Source organism: Fringilla coelebs, assembly GCF_963513975.1.
Source record: "Fringilla coelebs genome assembly, chromosome: 1".
Taxonomy (NCBI): domain Eukaryota; kingdom Metazoa; phylum Chordata; class Aves; order Passeriformes; family Fringillidae; genus Fringilla; species Fringilla coelebs.
Genome location: NC_140028.1, coordinates 101,671,427 through 101,688,765, shown reverse-complemented (window position 1 = coordinate 101,688,765; position 17,339 = coordinate 101,671,427). Strand labels below are relative to the sequence as shown.

The 17,339-nt window shown below is 45.2% G+C and overlaps 1 protein-coding gene across 2 annotated transcripts in view; it reads left to right on the top strand.

The window, feature by feature from the left end:
- The window catches only part of RALA (RAS like proto-oncogene A), a 30,365-nt gene extending 25,124 nt beyond the window's left edge, over window positions 1-5,241 (top strand). For both annotated transcript variants that reach the window (XM_084205062.1, XM_084205063.1), the window contains one exon: window positions 3,298-5,241. In XM_084205062.1, the coding sequence (XP_084061188.1) occupies window positions 3,298-3,420 (123 nt within the window). In that variant the 3' untranslated portion in view covers window positions 3,421-5,241. The remainder of the gene's footprint in view (window positions 1-3,297) is intronic.
- The last annotated feature ends 12,098 nt before the right edge of the window (window positions 5,242-17,339 follow it).

The following is a 17,339-nucleotide window of genomic DNA, read 5'->3' as shown; positions in this document are numbered from 1 at the left end:
ATAAAATTTTCTTAGGTCAGCTCTTTTGGCCTAGACTTCATACTGAATTTTCTGTAGCTAGAGGAGAGTCTGCTTCTGAACAGTGAAGTATACTTTCTGATCCTCGTTATAAAAGCAAGTAAGGGAGAGATTTGAGACTTCCCTACCCTCATTTAACCATCTGCCTCTTTGTATGTTGTTTTGATGAAGACTGGATGAACCCAAATAGCTATGAAAAGCCCAAAAGTGCCTCATGAGTTTTCAGAGATAAAACCTGGTTCAGAACCTTGTAAGTTAAAGAGAATATTTGTCTCCAAGAAAGAAAATGCTGCTTGGTTGTAAGTGCTTCAGCAAGAATGCAAGATCTTGCAATTCAGAATAACAGTCAGCCTTGCAGACTGTAAGAGTCACAGTTGTGTGGCAAAAGAAATAAATTGGTTTAATGCAATGTGCCGGCCTTTCAGAGCTGTTGACAAAGTTGATCCCACCTTGAATCACAGGTTTGTGCTGGAAGGAACCTTAAAGATCGTCTAATTCCAACTGCCCTGCCATGGGCAGGGATACCAGCCATTTGATCGGGTTACTCAGGGCCCCATCCAGCCAGGTTTTCAACAATTCCAGAGTTAGGGCATCCCCGACTTCTCTGGGCAACCCTTTCCAGTGCCTCACTGTCCTCACAATAAAGAATGTTTTTAGAATTAATCATTTAATTGTTCCTCTAAGGGTCTTACCACAAGCTGGCCACATAAAAAGATGCTTTCTGTCTTTTTTTATACACCTTCTTTAAGAACTGAAAGGCTGCAGTAAGGTCTCCGTGGAGCATTCTCTTCTTCAGTATGAACACCACCAGCTTTCTTAGCTTGTCTTCGTAGTGTAGCTGCTCCAGCCCACTGAGCATCTTTGTGGCCTCCTCTGGACCCACTCCAACAGTCCATGTTTTCTCTTGTGCTGAGGACCCTAGACCTGGGCACAGCACTGCAGGTGGGGTCTCATGAGAGCAGAGTAGAAGGGGACAATCACCTACCTTGACCTGTTGGCCAATCCTCTTTTGCTGCAGCCCAGGATACCACTAGCCTGCTGGGCTGTGAGTGCGCATTGCCAGGTCATGACCAGCTTTTTATCCGTGAAAGTCCTTGTCTATTGGGCTACTCTCAATAAGTTCATCTCCCAGTCTGTACTGATGTCTGGGTTTGCTCTGATCCAGATGCTGCATCTTGCATTTGGTGAAAAATTCTCTAATGTAAATCTGTATGTATGAGCTGTCAATTGCAGCAGGAGAGCTGTAATGCAAATTCTCTTTTGCAATAACTGTTGGTTGTGTCGTGTCAGTTATCTTACTGAAGAAACTGATTTTTCAGTACTATAATGATTTACCCTACAGAACAGCAAAGAGTTCTTAATCAAGTACAGCAGAACTCATCCTCATTGTTGAATAAAGCCCTGATTTTTTTGTTGTTATTGTTATAAAAACTAACACAACTTTAACAACCATCCAATACAGTTGTAAAAATCCACCTCTTCAAATCCACTTCATTATTGTTTAGCAGCTGGGGGAAAAAAGTGCATATAATATACTTTTTCAGTAGCTCTTGGATCAATAGCCTTTGCACATACATGGAGCTGATGGCATCATGGATCCAGATTAGCATGTGTCATATGGCTTGACAGGCAATAAATAAGACCTTGTTGGCACCAGTGAATACTGTGTATTCTTAGTTGCTTGAAGTATATGAAGTTTTGGAGTTTGCTACACAAACTTGGTTACTAATCTGGTTGTAATTTGGTTTCTCTGAATTCCAAAATAGTGATTTTACTCCCTTGAAAAAACACAGCCAGCCTCCAGTCATTTTAGCAAAGGTGACCCACTAAACATTTTCTCAGAAAGTTATGTATCCCAGACAGCTAAACACCGTTGTGCAGTTATCAGTACTTAAGGAAGCTGACAGTTGCATCTTGCCATTAGCACAGATTTAAATACAAGCAACTTAGTGCACATTTAAAAAGCTAAAGGCAGTCTCACTTCTTGATGGAAATGTTTAGTTCCATTGATTTTCTTTGGATTTGATGTGATGAAGGTTGATGCTTTTCTTGCAGTGTAATACAAACCTACTGAGCTCTGTAGAGGAGCTTTTCAGCCCCTGCACTGTCCGTGTTTCACAGAAATGGATCAAATCCCTTGGCATAGATGTATTGATTAGTTCAAATTTCAAAGTATCACAGAATATTCTGAGTTGGAAGGGACCCACAAGGATCACTGAGTCCAACTCTTAGGTGAATGACCCATAGCCCTTGGTGTTATTAACATCCTGCTCTGACCAACTTTCAAAAAGAAAGCTAGAGAACCTGGTATTTCCAGGTAGTGTCTCATTCAAGTACCAACCAGGCCTGATCCTGTGTAGCTTCCAAGATCAGGTGAGATTCAGCATTCTCAGGGTGGTATGGTATCTAAAGAGTCTCTCCTGAGAGAAAAGTTTTAGAATTGCTCAGCTGATTTCCTCCAGTAAAATTATAAGGATGTATACATGCTGTTTGCTGTAACCTTCTGTAAGTCAAGATTGGCTGTTGAAATTACTAAAGTAGGTTCAGGCAGTCCAATCATAAAGCCTTAACTGTCTGTCAGGAGGATCTCTCTTACGTGAGTCAGTGGTGTATCTCCAACTTTGTCCTAAACCATTTGATGAAAGTGAACTTTATGTGTACTTTAAGATTGCATTATGGTAGCTGCAGCTGAGATTACCTGATGTGAGAAATTGCTTATGTAGTTGTATGATTGAAGACTTTGCTTTAAAGGAAATGCTGGGTTGGTTTTTATTCTCTAGTCACTTTATGCTTAGACTTGCATCATGGAACATACCATACAATATACCTTATGTGCATTTCAGTCTATGCTACTGCTCCATTAATAAGTTTCTAAAATTGGATGTTGCGCTTTTTCAGCCTTTGCAGCTCATGACTTAAAATACTCAAAAGGTAAACTGATTTCCTTAAGTTTCCTCTGTAGTATGTACATACAATGTCTGCAAATCTTGGCTGGTGATGAAACCCTTCTTTCAATTCTTGTTTCAAATTGCCTGAAGGATTCATAAGTGAATATCAGAAGACAAGGGAACATTATGGTGCTGTGAAACAAGCAGGATTGCATCACATCAACTTGACCTTCAAAACCTGTAGCAGATTTGTTGAATTAATATTTGCTTGCTCAATCTGATTGCATGTAATTCATTCTATTCAAAACAACTGAAGTGGATGTCAGTGATAGCTTAAATTAACTCATGTCAGTGCTTTGTTTTTGCATTTATCTTCTTATATGTTTTTCAGGTGTTTTTTGATTTAATGAGAGAAATTAGAGCCAGAAAAATGGAAGACAGCAAAGAAAAGAATGGGAAGAAGAAAAGAAAAAGCCTAGCTAAGAGGATCAGAGAAAGATGTTGCATTTTATAATCAAAAGCTTGGATTCCTTTCCTACCCTGACCATACTAATAAAAACCATAATTTATAAGCATGCCATTGAAGGCTGAAGTGACTGAAATTACCCTAACATGTTGGAAAATGTAATGTACCACTAAAAGCATGATTTGGAGCGGCACTGAAAGTCAAATTCACTGAAAACAAATTATGTGGCTTCAAGAGAAGCAAAGTTCAGTCCATTTCATGATTTCCTACCTTCTCACATTTCTTCTGAATGTAGTGTTTCATAGGTAGTCTTTTCTTTAATAGTGAACAAGAGGGGCAAAGTATTACTTTGTGGGTTCTTAAAAGCATACTTTTTTATCACTGGTATTTGTCAATTCATCTTGTCTTTTGTTGCCTTGAAAATTGTGAACATGATACCTAACAAAGCAGTATGCAGCTGTTTTGCCATGGAGTTATGCAAATTAAAAAAGAATAATGTATATGTGAACAGCTATGTTGAGGAAAACTATATGTGGTTCTGCATTACCTGATTAACATAGAAGAGTGATGTAATCTTTTACATTGAAACATTTGAATATGCCTTAATTTTAAAACCCAGACATAGCAGGTTGCTTAATCAAGGGTGTATTTTCAGCTCTGTTGCATGGAGACTGTCCCTGTGCATCAGTGCAAGACTGCCCTCTCTGTGGAGTGCAGTTACTTGGATGATTTCACTCACTAGCTGTCTGCTAGCAGTGTTTGTTCTTTAAATGTGTGCCATACTCTGGTAATGTGAATAATACAGAGCATATTCTGTCATCTGTAACTTGGTAGACAATATGGTATCTTAAAACTAAAAGGTCAGAATACACATAAGACTGAAGTCATAAGCCTATGGCACATAAAAGCCTGGAATTGTTTAAAATTTAACATGCTGGTACCTTGAAACTTCCCTTTTGCACATAGATTTTTGTCTAGATGTTCCTTGGGTTTTAACTCCCTGGAATTTGGTGGAGTGGGGCTGATCTAGTAGCGCTTATATGTTTTGAGTTAAGATGTTGTCTGGGAAATTCTGGTTAATTTCTTTTATGTTCCTAATACTTAGCTATTGGAACATGGTGTGTTATGCTGAAGCTCTTTGCAGGTTTTGTACTGTTTAGTCTATGTTGATTTTCAAATGGGGAACAGTATAGCTACTTTTTCTAGTTAATGTTGATATCAAACAATCAAATGTGCTTTGCAATACAGAAACCTTTAACATGCACATCCAAAATCCCCAAACAAAACATACTGCCTCAGTTGCTTCAGAACAAGCAGAATACTAGCACATGGTCAGTGTGCTACATCTTAACTAAAAATATACCAGAATGTTTGAGGGTTTTGGACTCCTCTGGGATGAGACAGGCTAGATCAATTCCACAAACTGTTAGACTTTTTATACATGTATAAGCCTATAACTGACAGTTTAAAATGTGCTCAAGAAAACTAGGTAACAAATATTTAACTTTCATGCTAACAGATGTTTTAGGGACTCAAGTCTTAGGAGTTACATTTGTCATGTTCAATATTTATCAGTAGGAATTTTGTATGTACATTTAGTAGACTGCCAAGTGCAGAATAAAAGTTACTCATGTAACTGGCAAATATACGCCAGTCTTCATCTTACTGTGTACTCATTTGGGTCTATTTAGCCAGGGAGTCTAACCACTAACATTGTGACTTTGCTTTGGAACCTGTATACTGGGAACTGAGGTGTTATGAAGCCACTGGACACACAAAACTTGTCTTGGCTGATGCCTTATCCTGTCCTTTTATTTGCTATTTGAGCCATTGAAAGATGAATAAACTTCCATTTTTCTAAAATACTTGTGCAGTGTTAATTGATAACTCATGATCAATTACTCATAAACTACAGCCAATGCCAATTGTCAAGCAGTTAAACCTAAGTACTCTAGAAGACTGGTTTATGTGCCTGAAGAAAATTGTACATTAAACCAAATTAGTCTGGTAAAAAGCCACTTTTTAAAAGCTATGTATATGCTGCCTTCTGTCCATAGGTAATTTGCTTAGATGGTACAAGACTACTTGAAAACAGGCAACAAACTTGAGGTAAGCTTGTTGCAAAATTACTTTTCTATAAGAATGGAAAGTGAAATTTAAAAAAATAACAAACAACAACAGCAACAACTAAAAACCCCGAACAAACAAAACCCTAAATCAAAAAAGGACAACCTACATAACTTTTAATAAAATAAAAATGCATTCTAATTAATTTTCTGTTGGCACACTCGAGGAGAACCGAAGGTGTGCTTCCTCAACCTGCAGGGAATATAGCTTGCATCATCTATTACAGGATTTGGGTATATCTTGAGAGAGTCATCCAGAGTGTTACATTTGCATCATAGAGGAGTGTTTTGTTTAGCCTACTTGAGTGTCTGAAATTCCTAAGTCTAGCTACTCAGAGTGCTTCTGTGCCTGAGGGCACTTTTTATCCCCTATTTCTTCAAGAAGCTGAAGACACTCTTCTCTGGCAAGATCAAAGTTTTCCATGGTAGTTCCCTCCAAGTTAGCCTAATGCTGGCAGTAGTGCTGCTCACTTTTGTGAAATGCAGTGTATGGTAAATCTGCAGAACAGGGAGAGATGCCTTAATTTGTAAAAAGCTATAAAGTTGAGTCTTCTGTTATGTATGAAACCAATGCTGAATTTTTATGCTAACTTTATTTTATTCTGTAGTTTTTCATAGCTTTAGAAACTCAATTGACTTTCAAAAAGGTTGGCTAAGAAATCTGTGGTGTATTTGGTAATTTCTCTAGCCTCCCACTGAATATACAGTAGGTTAACAAAAGCGGTGTCTAGCAGTTTTCTTCGACTATTTCACAATAGCGTGAGGGTGTGCAAGAAGTCCCTTCCCATTCTTAGAGACCTTGTTAACATTACAGTAGCAAGCAGAATGACCCTTCTGGCAATTCCAATGGCAACCATAATGCAAGAACCAAATCTTTTATCTATTTATATGTGAAATGGGCTTGCTGAAAATCCTGGTCTCCATTTGGGGACATCAGAGTTTTCAGTGCCTCTATGAAACTACAGAATCAGAATATTCTGAGTTGGAAAAGGACTCACAAGGATCATCGACTCCCAACTCCTGGCCCTGCACAGGACATCCCAAGTCACATCATGTGCATGAGACCATTGTCCAAGCAAGCATCTTGAACTCTGCTGGGCTTGGTGCTGTTACAACTTCCCTGGGGAGGCTGTTCCATGCCCAACCACTCTCTCCATGAAAAGGCTTTTTCTAATATCCAAGCTACACCTCCCCCATACAACTTCATGCCGTTTCCTCGGGTCCACTCCCTGATCCTGAAAGAAGAAACAGTACCTCCCCTCTGCTTTCCCTTGTGGGCATGGTGAAGAGTGCAATGAGGTCTTTCTCCAGAGAGGAGGTGTCCTCTACTTGATTATAGTTCAATGCAAAATGTGGAGCAGCAGAGCAGTGGCTGGTATCACACGAGTTCATAGAATATATTTAGTTGTGCCAGAACTGGACGAGCCTATGACAACTGAGAATTGAAGAGGAAAAACTAATACCACACCTTAATTTCTAAACTTTCTCAGTGTTAGACATGTTGGCTCTTACATCCATGTTGATGGACAGTTAGTCATGTGTGTAAAATATTTCTTTCCAAATTCACTCCTACCAATTTTTGGCTGTAATTATTTTAAATAAATGGGTATGTTTTAAAGAACTGAATTATGAGAGAAACTTCTTGCATATTTTTGTGGTAACTTCAGCTTCTTACTAAAATTGAGTCGTAGGAAATGTGCCAGCGTTGCTATTACTGAAACACACGTTAATCTTTGATCTAAAATACATGGAGTAGACTGGGATAGCTTGGTTAAAGCGTCATTGTCAAAAAATGCTGAAATGCATACCACTTGAAATCTGCCTAGGACTGGACATATGCCAAGGCTCTTCCCATTTTCAAGAGACCCTGAGTAGATCTAACCATCTGTTTAACTGGTACAGTCTCTTTTGGATAGAACTTGGTTTGTGTGTGCTCTAAGGTATTTTCTTTTTTTCAGCTTGTCCTGGGCAACCCAAAAAATGTATATTGTATTCCATTTTTCCTCACCATTAATCCATGCAGTTTGTGTTAATGTCCCTTTAAGACCTGAGGGCCAGAAGTGGACCCGGAATGTTTTAACATGGAGGGGTAGGTTCTGTTGGGGGTGGGAGGTTCAAGGGATCCCTTTAAGAGACTGGGAACAGGCACACAGAGTCCTCTCTCTTATTTCTTGCTCAGATGCCAGGGAAGTTGCCTGGCGTATGTCTCCAAGAAACTGCATTTTTTTCAATCCAAAACTATTTCAGAGGGAATTTCACAATACGTAGCTGCAGTGCTGAGCTGGAGCCGTTGGACCAGGGCTGTGCATTTTGGTGCCCTGTGAGTTGGTTTTCTTTCTCCACAAAGCAGCAGCACTCGAAACTGCAGTGACCAAACCAACTGGGTCTGGCCAGCCAAAAAGAAGCAGAGGAGCTGACACTGCAGGTGTCAGCTGCCTGAAGCAGTGCCAGTCCCAGGGAACTGACACCACAGGGGGAGGGCTGAGCCAAGAGGGGCTTCTCTGCCATCTTGTCTTCGTCCCCTGGGCCATGTGGTCTTCTTTGGAGGCCGCCATACTGGGATGGGGCTTCTCCACTACTTTTTTTTCATTGTTCCTAGGGAGCCCACAGGATTCAGTACTTTTGTATCTTGTGATTATTACTGTTATCTAAGTTGTGGCTATTTTGCTTTTTAGTAAACTGTTTTTTTTTTTTATTTATTTACACCTTCTCCCATTCATCTCTCCTTATTGGTGAAAGGTGAGCAGTTAAAAGTAAAGGGGAGGTAGCCCATTTCTCAGGCTCCACCCCACAGTTTACCTTAAACTAAAACATGCTGCTATGCAGAATGTTGATTTAAAAATATGCATCGATTCACTTAATTAACTTGGTAGCAATTACATTTTTTTCTAATTCACTTCTACTTGATTTGGCCATATTTTTTGCAGAAGAGCAAGGAGAGAAGGAATCTGATTTCTGCACGACCTGAGAGCATGTGGCCATCATCCATGAGCAGCTGTGAAGCACAGGGTGGGCAAAAGGAGAAATCAGGAAGTGTATAGAACTCAGATGAAAGCTCAGTGGGCCTTTGCAATGCTTTAGGAGGTAAAACAAGGATCAGGAGCTAAAACTGTGCACACCAGGGGTAGGCACAAAGTACTGGCATTCTCCTGGTGCCAAAAGCAAGGTGGGAAAACAGCCAGTGAGACCCATGAGGCTGACAGTGCCAAACTGCAAACTGGATGCGTGCCTTCTTTTTGTTTCCTCTTCCTGGCAGCATCAATACTGATTTTCAAGTATTTTCTTGTCATCTGAGCAACAGTTGAGATAGCACCTGCAGCAGTGTTGGACCTACGTTTGCTCTACCTCTCTGCTGTTCTCTTAACAGACCTCACTCTCATTCCTCTCAGAAAGGGAGTAGGCAGTAAATGGTTACAGTGTGTGAGCCACTGATCTGGTTAATGTTGCTTCCTGTGCTTGTGCTGTGAGCATGGAGTAAAAAGACGTTGAAGGCAGGTAGGAGGAAGCTTTGTCCACAGACCCACTGCAGCCATGACCACAGCTGTGACAGCACCCTTGCACTCTTCTTCCCTGGAAAGTCTGAGGGAGGATCTGGGACCTTGAAGTAGTGTGGTGTTTCTGTGCTTCTTATGGGTTGTGCGTTTTCACCCTTCAGTTCTTTATTGATGCTGTGACAGCTTACTGTTTGTCAGCATCCTAGGCACAAAGGAGAAGATCTGATAAGATTGAGCTTGTGCTTCATGGATGTCCTGGCTAAGAGTGGAGGCATGGTGATAATCAGCAGTTTCAATGCTATATTTTAGACACTGGACAAGGTCCTGAAAGTAATGAGCTGAGGTTCACCTTCAACTGAGCTCAGCATGCTTGGTATGCTTCTGTTAGAGTTCTTTTTCCTTCTCGCTTCTTCTGTGAAGAAAAACTTATTAGATAGGGTTGTGGTTTTTTCAGTACAACAAAGCAGACCTGTTAGCTAAAATGCTGCCAGACTGATGTGTTAAATATTAGTCATCTCTAAAGCATGTGTCTAAAACAGTAATCCTTCTGTTTTATTTGATAACTGCCAAAATGCCTACTGAAATAGATGGGGAGAGCGTCAAAAGAGGGGTTAAAAATAATGTACTGTGTCTACGGATAGCACTTTGCTATGGGTGGTTGTAAATCTTGTGAGTGCCAGAGCTGGCTTGAGGAGGTAGGTGCTAGAATAGTGTGTAGTTAAGGAGCACATCCTGCATCAGACTGAGGGCTTGATCTTTTAGCCTTGGTAATGTCAGAGGTGTGGGGGTTTGTTGTCCTCTAGAAACCCAGCAAAACTGGATAAAGCCATCAAAATTTTAAAAAACACTTTTTGCAAATTTGTGCAGATGGTTGCATTATCTTGAGATGATCCACAGTTCTCGCCCCCCTCAGAAGGTACATGATGCCTTCTTCCCGCAAAGTGACAGAGCCAATGCCTAGACTGGGAGATGGTTATGGGTATTTAGTACCTTCTGCCAGTCCAGAGCTGGGAAGAAATGTCATCAGGGGAAATTTCTCCATGTGTTCTGGTCTCCAATTTCTTGACATGGTGGCCTTCCAAAAGTTTCACAAAGAGGACCGGTATTGAGAAAATAAAACACAGAGAAAAGACCCTTTTGTTTCAGTAGACATCAAATGTGGGAGCCCAGGAGTCACAGAGGTTCAGCCAGGGACCTACAATGGTAAAGCCAAAAAGCGCAGTAAACAAAGGCGGGAATAGGCACGAGTTGGTTCCCCTTTCTGGGAAATGCAGTCTACAAGGAATTGTTTATGGCCCAGAAGAGAGAGCTAGTGCTGGCATTAGTGATGGGCTCCCTCTGATGCCTCATCCCCAAGGGGAATAATGCTCTTAGAGACCCGTAGAGGACTGCCTGGTGCCAAGTGGCAGAACTTGCTGGGGGGGCCCTGGGGAGCTGCCACAGAGTTCTTTCTAAACCCTGCACAGCACCATTCCTGGCCACCCCTTGCTATTGAGCTAGACTGATTTAGAACAGTGTTGAGAGTTGGGAAAGATAGGCAGGGTAGACTGGTATGGCCACTTTTGGGGCCCATCTAGGAAGTCTGCTTCTTCCCCCAAGATGTGGGCCACAAAGGCCACTTTGTGGAGCATGAGCAGCAGTACCTGACCAAAATGGCACAAGAAGCCCTGACAACAGGCCATTGCTCAGTGCTGCAGAAGGTGGTAAAAAACCACCTGAGGACACTTGATAATCCACCATGGGAAAAAAAAAAAAAAAAAAAGTCATTCTCTCCCAAGCTGCAGGGCACGAGAGAGGCAGGCAGCAACCCAGCCAAAAGAGACTAAAGAAGCCCTAAGCAGTGGTCATGCTCAGAGGAAGGTAAAATAACCTCAGGTACTATTATCAATCTGTCCCAGAAGAAAATTCCTTCCTTATCTCAGTGCTGGTGACCAGCTATTCCCTGAGTGCTTGAGTGAGACCTTCCATCTCCTTGTCATGTAGGGTGCTAAACCACTCAGGAGATGTCCAAGACATCTTCTGACTCAACATCTCAGGGGCTTGTGAGAGTAGCCACATGGCCCCAGCCTACTGGATCTTGGAGCCAATGCTCCTTTCTGCATCTGGCAGGACACCAGTGGGTGCTCCAAAGCACTGGAATCCCTTGTGACACCTCTGCACCCTATATGTTACAGCTGCTGCCCCATCTCTGCAGGGCATGTGAACAGAAAGCTCGGCAGTGGTCTTCCTGAAAGGATCCTCTTGGTCTTGCCAGTGCTCTCTGGCAGATAAGGACTTGAGAGCCTTGGGCACCTCCTCATATTCTAGATCTCTGCACTGCCAGCAGCCCCATTCAGCTGCTTTTCCCTTCCCTTCCCTTCCCTTCCCTTCCCTTCCCTTCCCTTCCCTTCCCTTCCCTTCCCTTCCCTTCCCTTCCCTTCCCTTCCCTTCCCTTCCCTTCCCTTCCCTTCCCTTCCCTTCCCTTCCCTTCCGGAACCTACCCTTCTGGAACCTTCCCTTCCCCTTCCGGAACCTTCCCTTCTGGAACCTTCCAGAACCTTCTGGAACCTTCCCTTCTGGAACCTTCCCTTCCCCTTCCGGAATCTTCCCTTCCCTTCCAGAACCTTCCCTTCCCATCCGCCTTGTCTGACGTCGAGAAAGCAGAGCAGAAAGTGACAGTGGACAGGGAGGAGAGCTGGGTGCAGGCTGAGGCCGTGGTTCTTCTGATAAAGCAGCTGTCCCTCCTGCCCGCTCCACCCGCAGCTGCAGCAGGATTTGTTGCAGGAGATGATGCCACAGATATGGCCTTGCGGCTCCAGAGGCCCATGGCCGTGCCCAAAAGTCCAAAAGCAGGCAGTTGCCATGCACAGTGGGATGTGAGGGGAGAGGGAAAAGACAACAGGAGAAGGGGGAGTAAGCAAGCTTCAGAGACTGTGTCCAACAAACAACAATTTATTTCCTACTTCTACTATCAAGGGTTCTTGGCTAGTGCTGTCGGGACGGCTTCTTCGGGGGCTGGGGAGATTCCTGAGGGCCAGAGGCCCTCCTCTTTGCTGGGCGCCGGCGTCCGTCGGGTGAGCAGTCCCTGTCTAGGCCAGGAGTGGAAGGGCCGCGGCCGCGGCCCTGGGCAGAGGGGCCTGCTGCTGGTTCTGCTGCTGGTTCTGCTGCTGGTGCTGCTGCTGCTGGTGCTGCTGGTGCTGCTGCTGGTGCTGCTGATGCTGCTGCTGCTGCGGCCGCCGCCGCAGCTGCTGCTGCCGCCGCCGCTGCTGCCGCCGCCGCCGCGGCTACTGCTGCTGGTGCTGGTACTGGTGCTGCTGCTGCTGCTGCTGCCGCTGCTGCTGCCCCGCTGCCGGGCTCCTCTTGGGGCTGCTCCCGCTCTGCAGGGACGGGCGCGGATGGAGAGGGCCCGGGCCCCGCGCGGAGGGTGGCTTCCATGGTTCCAACGTCCGCTTCCACATTGGAGACTACAGGGCTGCAGGAGGAGGCCAGGGTGGAAGTGGGAGACTCTTGGGGGGATGCAGAGGGGCCAGGGAGGGCTGTGGAACCCTCTTCCTCCTCCTCCTCCTGCTCTTGCTCCTCCTCCGCATGGGAGTTCAGGAGTTGTATCTGCCGCAGGATCTCAGCACTGCACCTGTCAGCGGCAACGTCGATGAGCCGGCGCACAAATGGCACCGTCTGCTCCTGCAGCAGGGGGTGCAGCTCCCGGACCAAGGCCTCCTCACTCAGCCCATGGCGGCACAAACTGGCTACGATGGCACTCTGTGCAAGAGCCACCTCCCACCAGTGGGTCCTGAGCAGCTCGGATAGCTCCTGGCTCATCCAGGGCAGCAGGGGCATGAGGATTTCTGAGCACTCCTGGAAAAAACCTGCCCAGACCTCAGGTGGGTAGCCTGCTACATAAGCCCTGGGCATCGGCTGTGCAGCTCCCTGCCCATCCTGGCGGTAAGCAGTGGATGAGTTTGAGGGGTTTGGAATAAGTATCTCCAGAAAGTCTTCCTCTGACCGAACAGAGTAAATGATGCTGTTGATAGCCTGCCTGCACAGGGGGCAGGATGGGTTTGTCTTGGCCCACCGCACAATGCAACCCAGGCAGAACAAGTGGACACAGGGTGTCACAGAAGCAATTTCACCTGGAATTTCACGGCAGATGGGGCAGGTCCACGCATTCTCCATGGCCATGTTTGCGTGTTGCAGCAGAGCTGGGGAAAGCAGCTGCTCCCTCTTGTTGATGTGACACTCTGAAAAATGGTCACTTTTTTCACTGTCCCAGGGAGATGGGCAGGTAGAAGAAATGCCCAGGCCCCTCAAGGATGCACTCACAGCTCCCCCAAACACCATCCCTCACCCCAGGGCCACCCGGTAGGCATGTTTCCTGCACCACTCACCTGCACTGCTGCACGCAGTACTTGGCTTCCTGAACCAGATAGGGCTAAAGAAACAGGCAAAGTCTTGTGAACGAGAACTGAGAGTTGCTGACAGCAGCTCCCAATGACCTCACGGGCTTCCAGTCCTCCCAGGCACGCTTGCCAGGAGTCCAGGCGCGAGTGAGTCTGAGCCCGGTTCTGCCCGTGCTTAAATTAAGCAGTGAGGGATGTGAGGTCACAGTGCCTTGCTCACTTAGGTTACCATCCATGGAGTCTGTGGACTGCTGATGTCACGGACGTTCTATACTGGCAACCTTGACTGCCTTCCAAATCTGCCGTAGCAGGCCTTTCTCCCCTGCAGGTACATGGCATCAGGAGAAAAAATGGAGAGTGCGGGCCATGCTGTGACATTATTTGTATTTGTGCCTCTGACTTTTACAATAATTTTGAGTCATTAGTCCAAGCACTTGTCCTTTAGAAGCACATTACCTGCTAGTTTTACATTTTTGTGATGGGAGGGTGCTGTGTACGTCAGGCACATGGGCTGGCCTATTTAAATCTGGTGAGATGACAGCCCTTATTCTCTATTCTCAATGCTGCTTGCCTGCACCACTCAGAGACGTAAGCACATCCTGACATTTCATGCCAGTCTCTGCACAAACTTCTTGCCAAGTTGTTTTTAAATTCAGATTTTTTTCTTCTCTACAGCCCCATTAGATTGGGGTTGATGGGCCACAGTGATGTGGTCATTAGCTCAGTGACCATTAAAACCCTCTGTTGCTCTCATCCCATTCAAAACTAAAGTTGAAAATGGATAGATAACTGAAAAATAAGCATCAAGCACGATATTGGGCAAACTAGTGAAAAATGTGGAGAAAATCTATACTTCACTGAGATTTAATCTCCCTCCCCTGTGGTAGGGTTTGCCACAGACTGGGCCACCCAAGCAAGGGCAGGTCTGCCTGCTCTTGCTTTGCTTCCCAAGCTGCTTTGCCTGCAGCTTTCAGGGAGCTGTAAATCACTCCAGCCAGGCTTGCAGCTGGGCATTTTCTTTCTCCTTAGGATGTTTTACTAAAACTACTGGGAAGTGATCAAGTGAGTTACAGCTTGAAACCAGCCTGGTAGAGAAGAGGATTTTTAGAGGAGTTTTCCTGCCTCATCCTCTCAGGAATATCTTCTAGTGAAAAAGCCCAAGGCACATCACAGGATCATCCCTACTATCTTGAGCTTAAAAATACATAACCTCAATTAGTGCCAGCTGAGCAGGAGTTTAGTTCATGTTCAGTGTGAAGTAAAACTTCTAAAAGCCAAGTTTCTGCTGCTTTGATGAATGAGCCCAGTATCCAGGGTTCCCTGTTGGAGGGAGGCAGATGTGTGTGTTGGTCTGAGCTTTTTCTTGGCTCTTTCCCTGCACTGACCCCCTTCAGTGCTGAGGGCAGCACCAGACTCTCCCCTAGCCCTTCCCTGTGCCCAGGCTGTTGACATTTTTAAGGGCAGAGTAAAAAAAGAGTAAAGAGTAAAAAAGCCAAACCAATGATCTATCCCTTTGAATCAGGAACTTACCTGAGCATCCTTGGAGACTCTATCTATTGTGCCACTGCCACTTGGCCTGGCTGATGCTGGGTTGTCCTGTCCAGCTATCTCTGGCTAACAAGCAGGATGGGATGTGGTTCTCTAAGGAGATTTGTGTTTCCACTGGGTCCATTAATTCCAAAGTCTGTTTTCAGGATGGCCAATCAGTAGCACCGGGGTCAAGAAGAAATCTTCCTCCAGGGTAGATTGGCGCTGGTTCCCAGGGAGTTTTGCCTTCCTCTGCAGCACTGAGCATGACCACTGTTCAGTTCTCCTTCAGCTTGGTTGCTGTCTGCTGTTCATGCCCCATGAAGATGGCCTGTCATGCCCTGCAGCTGTGGGCAGGAAGCTTTCCAGACTCCCAGGGTGGGCCCCAAGGGTGGCCTGGGGGTTGCTTCTTGTCCTCCTGTAGCACTGGGCACAGCCCCCTGTCAGGGCTTCTCCTCTGCGACTCATTCTTGCCTGCTGCCCTCACACCTCCAAGGCACCACGGCTCTCTCTGGCCCTCTTGCCCCTTGCAAGCTTGGAGTGGGGCTGAGCTCTGCTCTTCCCTTGGCTCCATTCTCTGTGGGAATCTTGCATATATCCAGAGCAGCCACTTCTCAGTTCTCCTGCCTGCAAGCACAGGACAGACACAAGAGTTCTTTTCGTGCATTCTTGGCCTGGGAACACAGCAATGAAGCAAATCTTGGAAGGCAAAAAGTATGTTTGTCATTGATATGTGTTACTCTTTGGAACATGCCCAAGATAGTACGCACCTCTTGTGTTGTTGCTTCTGATTCTCATTCTTCATGTTCTCAGCCTTCAGGAAATAAAACCTACTGGGCCTGTATCCCTGCTGCTACATTCTGTAACTCTGTCACTTGCCTTCACCATACTACAGAGGATATTTAAGCTAAACTGAAGAACACAGCCTGCTCCGGGGTACATTGTGGTAATGGTTGTGCACATTGTGGTAATGGTTGTGAGTATCAGCTCTGAAACTGATTCAGACAAAAAATAATTAAAATAATATCCTATTTTCAGTTGTAACCTGTGTGTTATGTGTCCTTGAATATGTTTTTGGAGCAGAAACTCCCTGGAACTTCACACAAATAACAGTCTCCCCATCATATGACTCAAGGTGAGTGCAGGACAGAGCAGTTGGGCCATGTTGAGCCCAGAGCTCTGCATGACCAGGTCTGACCAGGTCTGAGAGCAGCTCTGCAGTGCAGGTCCCCGGCCTGCAGAGGGGCAGAGATGGGCACACCCTCAGCAGGGCTCAGGCAGGGACTGAAGGTCCCAGGCAGAGGTGGGACACGTCCCTGCGCCCTTGGCAGGGGGTGGAGGGGCTGGGGGTCCCAGGGCAGGCCAGTCCCAGCCACTGAGGCCTGTGAGCACCACCAGGACCCTGCCAGGACTAAAATTCAGTGCTCCTGTGCTCTTCTTCAGACACTGGTGGTGGGACACTTTGGAGACAGAGTACTGGGCCAGATGGACCTTCCCTCTGAGGGAGGGCTGCTGTCCTCAGGCTCTTGTGTTTTAACATGTTCTTCCATAGAAGACAGACCACACACTTCTAAAAATGAGTACAAGGAGCAAAAAAGAATATTCATGGGGAAATGAACAGGTGTTGCTCACCTCCAAGTGGTTTGCAACCATTTAGATGAGAAGCACATCCTATACCAGACTGAAGGCTTGATCTTTGAGCCTCGCTGGTGTCAGTGATGTGGTGGTTTGCCATCCTGTGAAAACCTATCTCAGCTGAGCACTCATGAATTTCAAAAAAACACATGCCACTTGCTTTTATGCAAATTTGTGCAGATGGTCCCTTTGTGTTGAGACGATCCACAGCCCTGACCCCTCCCAGAAGATACACACCTCCTTCCCACAAGGTGACAGAGCCAGTGCCTAGGCTGGGAGACGGTCATGGGTATTCAGTGCCTTCTGCAAGTGCAGGGCTGGGAAGAATTATCTTCAGAGATTTCCCCAGTGTGTACTGGGAGAGAAAGATGAGAGACAGAAAAGAAAGGGGAAGAGAAAAGGGAAGGGAAGAGGAAAGAGGGAAGGGGTATTGTTTTGTTTGTTTGTTAATGGCTCCTGCTCATGTGCAAATTTATTGGAGAAACAAAGATAAAGCAGTGAGACAGTCTGTTGTCTGCTCTGAATGTTTGATACTTCTGAAAAATTTATCCCCATAATTTCTGAGGCAGAGTTCTCTACTTCAGGTCTAGGATTATGGTATCATTTTCCCAGGCAGTATCAAGTTGAGAAAAATGTTAGCTTTTACCCCAAAGTTTGAGTAGGCAATGGCATGAATGATTTTAATTTACTTTTAGAGTTAACAGCTGCCCCAAGAGCAGCAGCTATGAGGATAGTTGGAGGATGACAGATTTCTAGAAGCAGTGTGAATTCAGTTTCTGGTTTCATCTTCCTTGGTATGCTGACCTCTA